The sequence below is a fragment of the Sciurus carolinensis genome, chromosome 18 (assembly GCF_902686445.1).
Source record: "Sciurus carolinensis chromosome 18, mSciCar1.2, whole genome shotgun sequence".
Taxonomy (NCBI): Eukaryota; Metazoa; Chordata; class Mammalia; order Rodentia; family Sciuridae; genus Sciurus; species Sciurus carolinensis.
In genome coordinates this window covers 7,354,184-7,361,420 of record NC_062230.1, presented here as the reverse complement: position 1 = coordinate 7,361,420, position 7,237 = coordinate 7,354,184, and the positions used below count along the sequence as shown (strand labels likewise).

Sequence of the window (7,237 nt, the reverse complement as noted above, 5' to 3'; positions counted from 1 at the left end):
TCAGACCCCGTGTCTGCACGGCCTCCTCTTTGTGCATTCCAACCTTCAAGGGCCTTGTTTCATATTGTTACTATAAATGGAGTCACATAGGTTCTGTTTGGTGTAAGATCTCTCCTCACAGCACCTTCCCAAATGACCTTGAGAGGTCGGTGCCTGACCCCGATGACCTCTTGTTGCTCTGATGCTGATTGGCTCCCCTGGTCATTCACAAACATTCTTGTTAAGAAGCATAGATTCCGATTTAAAACCAGAACTTTCTAAGGAGAGGCCTGAACAATTTTTGCTAGCGTTCTTTGTGCCAGAGGAAACTTGTTTACTCTCTTGGGAGATGCCTGGTCTTTGGGAAATCTACACTATTCCAAAAGTTTCTAGAAGCTAAACCTAGTGTCATGATGGAGTAGCACCACGCTTCCTGGGAACGCAGGAAGAAGAGGTTGGTGTGAGCGTCGGGAAGGCTAGAAACTGGGGGCTTATTCCTAAAGAGCTCAGTGGGCATTGCATTTAACTGAACTGGGAGAGCTGAACTCTGGGAGGCAGGGCGGTCGTTTCTTCAGCCCTGGAGGAGTCCTGACCCTGCTGCTTCCTGCCTGTGCAGCTGGGGCAGGAGCCTTTGCCTCTCAGCTTCTGGTGCAGCCACCTCCTAGGTGTTCCCAGTACCCAGCAGCCTGTGAGCGCCCAGTATGACAGCTGTTGCTACCTCACCCAGAGCCAGACGGCAGCCTGCGGTTGACATTCCTCTTTGCCCCGAGTTTGAGTTCTCTGAGGGCATAGTTCATGTTTTGGTGCCCACCCCAGCGTCTGGTGAGAAGAAACTCAAGTGTAGTGTAAAGGGATAAGTGTGCCCAAGCCCTTCAGTCGTGTGACCACGTGATGGACAAAGGAATGGAAAAAGTCTCGGACTGTATTAAGGCACACGAGCCTGAGTGCTCAATTGTGGAACTTGGTTTGGGCTCATCTTCCTGAAAGGAGGGGACGAGAAGAGGCAGGCAGGACAGAGCCGGTGCAGGGGGGTATAAGGTTGAAGAGAAAGGGTGAGGGTTGCTGTGGGGACCGGGGCACCCCCAAGCCTGTGCTGCAGGGGATGCATGTTGGGCTCTGCCCTCGTCCCCTCTGCTGTCAGTGGATGCCAGGATTCTGTCTTGTGGCCTCATTTTCCTGTCTTGAATGGGTGCCAGGTGGAGCTGGGCCCGTGCCACACCTACCCCCAGCCTGTGCTGAGACGGGACACCCTCAAGCCTTGCACATAGTAGGCCTTCAGAGCCTTTTCTGGAAGCTACTGATGCTTCCCCAGAGAGATGTATAGGCATCATACCCAGCTAATGACCCAGAACTCCAAAGGGGCTGCCTGTGTCTGATGTCCCCACTCAGGCCCAGGTAAGAAACTGCTCTCAACCAACTGTCCCCTTGGGCAGCTCTGAGATATCAGCAGAAGGAGTGGCTTCTTGTCACCAGCTGATCCCGGGAATCTCTGCTATTTCCAAGAACCTGGAGGTGGGGCTTCCCATATCTGGTCCACGATGACTCTTAATAGTAATTATGTGCCACCCTCTGGAAGTCACTTGCAACGCCTCTATTTTGCTGGACAAGACAGCCCAGAAGTGGTGGACAGAATGACAGCCTGGGGTCCAAGAAATGAGTCACTCCCTGGCCCTAGCCCTCCCCTGTGCTGGGCCGCCCGCTTCCTGACACCCTCAACTGCAGCACAGTCACAGGACACATTTATTTATGCAAGTATTTATGTAGAACACACAACGGGGCGCCCTGGCCCGCATGCTCTCTCTGAGGGCCAGGTGAGTTCTCTGGAGCTGCTTGGCCTGGGAGGGGCCTCCAGGCACAGGCGGAGCCTGGAGTGTAGCCTGCCGCAGGTTATTAGAGGGAAGATGGGTCCCGGGTCCTAAGGACCCTCTCCACTGGCCAGTGGGGGACAGATGGGGTGCATGGGTCCAAACTCCTACACGTAGGCATTTTTGCCATATTTTCCAAAGCTGCTGTCACCTTCGTCCGAGATCGTGGCGGGCATCACGACTGCAGAAGCTTCGGAAGCTTTGTAGGGAAGCTGGGCCCTGTTGGGAGAAGGGGGCCGGGTCACAGGGAGCTGCGACCCTCGCCCCCTGCCCTCCACCCTGTCCTTCCCCTCTCTCACCTTGCAGTGGGGTCCTCCTGGGAGGCACAGCAGCAGGTGGAGCCGAGGCAGATGCCACCCAGGATGGAGAGCAGGGAGGCGCTCCAGCCCAGGTAGAGGGCAGGGCCCAGCTCGTACCTGGGTGGGGGGCCAGGAGGTGAGCGCCAGTCGGGGCCGAGCCCCACCGGCACTGCCCCCGAGGGCGGGCTCCTCACTCACTTGGTTCCAACGTAGAGGGGGTTGAAGAAGTCCTGCGTGATGTTGACGGCGTACCAGGAGATGGCTACCATCCCGCAGGCCCCTGGGAGGCGGGAGGGCTGCACTAGTGTCCTGGGTCAGTGTGGCCCAGGCAGGGGGTGGCGGGGGTGTAAGAAGGGGCATGCGGAAGTCACCCAGAGTAGGAGGAGGGCATCACGTTCAAGGGCAACCATTTCATTCAGTTCCTTTCTTCTGCTCCAGCCTACAAACCTTCCCCTTCCTGCGTCAACTGTTCACTTAACTTTCTCAGTCCAGCCTCCTGACCACAGTCCCAGCCCTCTTCCCGTCTCCTGCCACTCTGTCCAGTCCCGACCACGCTCGCCCCAGACCTGCCTTGTTCCCTCTGACCCCCAGGGCCATCACTCCTGTCCTCACCTGGAATCTGTCCTGCCCAGCCTGCAAAGCTGAGTTGTCCAAGTCTCCCCACCCATGCCCTGGCAGCCCTTTCCTTGGGAATCCCAAATGCCGCGCCAAGCCCTGGGCTGTCACCACTCCACTTGCTGGGGCCTGTGCCCCAGGAAGCCACCTGACCTTTCAGAGCTTTTCACATCTGGAACAGGACAATTCCCACTCTGCCCTGCAGGCATATCGAGAGGTGATGGTGTGGAAGTGGCCAGTCAAGGCGTTGTTACTGTACAGTTTGTGGGGCGGGGCAGGGGTCCTGACTCTGGAGGAGCTCACTCTGCTCCCAGGTTCCTTTCACTCCTGGCTCAGTAGGAGCTCAAGAATCTGCTGATGGACTCAACTGTGGACGGGACTGGGGGGCTTCAGATGGGGGGTGGGCAGGGAGCCAGGGAAGAGCCCAGCAGGGAGGGCGAAGGGAAAGGAGCGGCAAGCACCAGGAGCGGGGAGCTGGAGATGGGGCAGGAAGCCCGGGGTCTGGCCAAGGGCCGCCCCAAGCCCACCCAACACCTTCCCCCTAGTACCAGCCAGTATGTGGAGAGCTCCTGCAATGGCTGCCAGCTTGGCTTTCCGGGAGAGGTCCATGCCCCCAATGGTGGTGCAGCGCAGCCCCAATATGCCTAGAAAGAGGCCGAGGAAGCCCAGGAGGATGGCGGTGATCATGAGAGCGCGGCAGCCCTGGACGTACCCTGGGGAGGGGCGCAGGCGTCAGCCTTTCCTTTCCATCTCCTCTGCCCTTGACCCACAGCAGCCCCCAGGGCCCTTGCTCAGGCTCAGTGTCTTGCTGTCATCCCTCGAGGTTCTTGAGTCTCCATCCTTGTGCATCAGGACCCTTCCTCCGGTGCACTCTGCTGACGCCCCTTTAAGGGCTGCACTACTGACGGGCTGGATGCCTGGTTCCCGGGGAGCGTCCCATGCATCGCAGAGCATTTTGCAGCGCCCTGGACCTCTAGCCCGCGGAGGCTAGCAGTCCCCCTCCTCCCAAGCTGAGGCAAAGGGCAGCGCCAGGCTGGTTGAGACCCGCCACTCCATCTGCTGCCCCGAGCCCGCTCCCCTTCCCTGCAGGGTTGCTCTCCGAGTTTCACCCAGAGCCCCAAGCACTAGCCTGACACCTCCAACTGAGTTTCTTCCCAGAGTAACCTGAAGGGGGCAGCAGTGGCCTGCGGCAGAGGGTCAAGGGCAGTTTCTGACCTGGAAGGTGGGATGCCTGGGTCCAGGATCATCCAAGTTTGTCTAGCTCACGTTCTTTGGTGTCTCAGTTTCCCCTTTTGCAAAGCTGGGGGAAGCTGCGGGCCCCTCCTCCCCTCTGTCTTCGATAGTTGCTAAGCACTCCCAAGGACCTTGCACCCCTTTCCCGGGTGGGGCAGCAGCATGGGTGCTGAAGGAGAAAGGCTGGGTCCCTGCCAGGAAGAGGTAAGTGGCCTGAAGTTGGGGACCAGGAGGAGGGACAAAGTTCTCTGAAAGGGCATTCTGACTCCCAGTCACTCCCTCCCTGCCCCCAACTCTCAGTCCTTGAGGAGCTCTGGTGGCCAAATGGAGGTTGGGGGTGCGCTGTTGGGAGGTGACAGAATGATGGTTGGGATCCTTCACTGGACCATAATGGGCCATGCAGGAATCAACTGGGCCCTGGGCTCGGATCCTCCACCACCTCTGTGACTCCAGGCGGGTTTCAAACCCTGCAGAAGTTTTTCAGCTTTTGTAAAATGAGGCTAATGCCACCAGCCCAGCAGCAGGCTACTGCAGACGACTCGGATCGCACAGGCGGAAGGGAAGCCCAGGGGCTCTGCAGGCCCTCTGCTGCAGGGCCACGTGGGGCCCTCTCTGGTGGCCAGGCTCACTGTACCAGGGGCGGGAACAGTGGGATGGCTGGGTTGCTGAGCCAGTTGCCCCACTGCCTCTCCTGGCCACTCAGACTCCAGGCTGCTGGTCTGGACTGGACGCAGCTTTTACAAGTCTGTGCAGAACACCTGCGCTGCGCGCGGGCCTGGAGAGATGGCTGAAAAGCACGAAGCCCTACAGCTGCCTTGAGGGTCTGCGAAGAGCCGGGCACTGGAGACCAGCCAGGCCCAGCAACTGCTCTTCGGCATTCTCGGGGACAGTTTTGGGGCCTGTGCTGGCCTCAGTTCCTCCCCGCCCACCCATCACCTGCCATTTAGTGCCTGGAAGGGGGCCTGCAGGGGGTCCATGCCATCAGCTCTTGGTCTCTGGCATGGGGGGCAGACTGAAAGGAGGCTCTGGGGGAAGATGACTGAGGCCAGTCACAGGAGTGAGCAGGCAGCAGGCGGAGCTGTGGCCATCAGGAAGCTGCAGGCTGAGCTCGTAGTATGAGCCCCAGACACGTGCAGGTGCGCGCCCACCACCATACAGTCAGGCTGGCCTGGCACCTCCTTCACTCACCTGGCCTTGCTGAGCCCCCTTACAGCCGGCACAGCAGGGAGGCCAGCTGCCCAGCCCGTGGATGCTGGGAGGTTAATGAGGCCTGCTCCTATCAACTGCCAAGAGGCCAAGATAGGGCCTCCTCCTCACCCCGCCAACCCAGCGACCCCACCCAGAATAAAATGTACTGCGTGCACACACGACAACAGAGAGCCAGGGTCTGCAGATCCTCACCAGCACCTGAGGGCTGGTGCTATTGGCGTCCCTGTGGGTGACCGACACCAAGCTCACTCTGTCCTCACCCGAGGCACACAGCTAGCCGAGGCAGGAGTTGACCTGGTGCCTGCTCTAATAACCACTGAGGGAGGATCACACTAGACCAGGGGCCAAGCGTAACAAGGTCTCACTCCAGGACCAGGCTGGAGTGTCCAGCGCTCTTAGCTACAGCAGCCTGGGACCCAGAGCCTGACCCGTCTTCCTGCATCCTTTGGTGCCCAAGGTCAGACCCAAGGCGGCACCCCTTCCCTTGGGGCTCTCCGAGTCTGTCCTCCCCTTCCCGCTGCTCCCCGAAGCTCTCCTCACCCCGTACCAGAGAGGGCCAGCATGGACGGGAACTCCCAGCAGTTGGAGACTCCCATGGAGTCTGTGGCACAGCTGTACCAGAGGTTCTCGAAGATGGTGCTGGTGGTGATGACATTCCCGTGCACGGAGGACACACGCCAGTAGCTGTTTGGCAGGGTCACCCCCAGCATCAGCAGCCCCAGGGCTGCCATGAAGAAGCCAAAGGTCTCCACAGCTATTGACATCCTGGGACACAGGCCCCCAAGGGGCTGGGGCCCCAGAGAAGGGCAGGGGTGGAGCCCCCTGGGAACTGGACAGGGCTTGGCTAAGGAGCGGAATCTGGCCGCGGCCTCTGCCTGCCTTCTCGGGCTCAGGTTCGTGCGTGTCCCTCCTTTCTGGGTCTCTCTGCTTCCTGACAGGTCAGAGGAAGAAGCCAAGCCGGTGTGGCAGTGGCTGTTGACGATGGAGGGAATAAACGGCCAAAAGTCCACCCCCTCCCCCAGCCTCCAGGCTGCCCTGGACTCCCCGCCCCGCCAGGGTGGGGGAGAGGACTTAGGAGACTAACGGATCCGGCCAAGGAGGGGCCGGGAGGATTCAGGAGCCAAGGGGAAGCGGCTCTCTCTGACTCAGCTTTCATCTGGGGCCAGAGGATGGAAAAGGGGCAAGGAGAGAAGAGGTGACTGAGACAGGAGCCCGACAAGGGGCAGAGTGAACCCTGACATGCCGTCCGTGGAGGATCGGGGACAGAGCTGCTCCCTCTGCATGGGGAGAACCGCCACCACAAAGGCCTAGGGGTGGGGACACCTGTGTCTCCGAAGATGAAGGGGAAGGCGGTGGGAGAGAGCAGCTGCTCTGGGGTCCAGCCCAGCCACCGTCACCAAAGCAGCTGGGGTCGAGGTGTCAGCTCCACTAAGCGAGTTTCGGCTGGAGACCCTTCTGCTGGCTTTGTAGCTGTATTAAGAACGGACCACAGGTCACAGCTCCCCACACACACCAACTGCTGCGTGCCTGGGGACCATCTCAGATCTGAGGGCTGCAGGACAGAGGTGAGGCCAGCAGTTACTCTCCTCCAAACTTCCTGAACTTGAATTTCCCCCTTTGGGCTGACCTTTGACTCTCGGCATCGAGTTTGATCCTGCTGCCAAGGGGCCCCAAGAGGCAGATCACAGGCCCAGAACATGATCCTGTGGCTAATCTCTCCTAGCAATTGAGAGTTACCAGGAACTATCACCAACTCAATTACGGTGGATCAAAACCCCTCGAGTTCCCACCTCAGGTCAGGCAGCACCTGCTCTGAGGCCTGGGTTTTGATAGCTCTAGTCCACTCCTGACAAGTGGCTCAGTCCCAGGCAGAAGGGACACTGCTGGCCTGGAGGCGCATGCCCTGTGCCCCTTTCCCGCGCCAGGTCCTCCTACTCCCTCAGGTGCCTCCTCCCCAACCCAGTCGGCCTGGCAGGGGCTGTGGAACGAGAAGTATGCAGGCTGCAGCACAGGCCCACGCGGAGCCTGGCACCGTGG

General features: G+C 59.7%; 1 protein-coding gene across 5 annotated transcripts; it reads right to left on the bottom strand.

Annotated features, from left to right (window-relative positions):
- Positions 1-1,713: 1,713 nt before the first annotated feature.
- Positions 1,714-6,821, bottom strand: Cldn15 (claudin 15). 5 transcript variants are annotated; one of them, XM_047533902.1, is made up of 6 exons: positions 5,741-6,821; positions 3,307-3,471; positions 2,912-2,957; positions 2,342-2,423; positions 2,144-2,260; positions 1,714-2,063 (listed from the first exon to the last, which is right to left on the bottom strand). In XM_047533902.1, the coding sequence occupies exons 1-6, from the start codon at positions 5,853-5,855 to the stop codon at positions 1,992-1,994; spliced, it is 597 nt and encodes a 198-aa protein (XP_047389858.1). In that variant the 5' UTR covers positions 5,856-6,821; the 3' UTR covers positions 1,714-1,991. The 5 variants fall into 5 exon arrangements, with proteins under 5 accessions (XP_047389858.1, XP_047389856.1, XP_047389854.1 ...); XM_047533900.1 differs by having other exon boundaries at positions 3,307-3,402; positions 5,748-6,818; XM_047533898.1 differs by having other exon boundaries at positions 5,748-6,810.
- Between the last annotated feature and the right edge of the window lie 416 nt (positions 6,822-7,237).

Bases quoted from the DNA above. Each gene is read 5' to 3' on its own strand.
- Cldn15 (XM_047533898.1), bottom strand. From the start codon at position 5,964: ATGTCAATAGCTGTGGAGACCTTTGGCTTCTTCATGGCAGCCCTGGGG. The intron at 2,424-2,911 runs GTCAGGTGGCTT...CCCGCCTCCCAG, and splicing joins GATGTGAAAAGCTCTGAAAG to GGGCCTGCGGGATGGTAGCC. The intron at 2,064-2,143 runs GTGAGAGAGGGG...TTCTCCCAACAG, and splicing joins CAGGAGGACCCCACTGCAAG to GGCCCAGCTTCCCTACAAAG.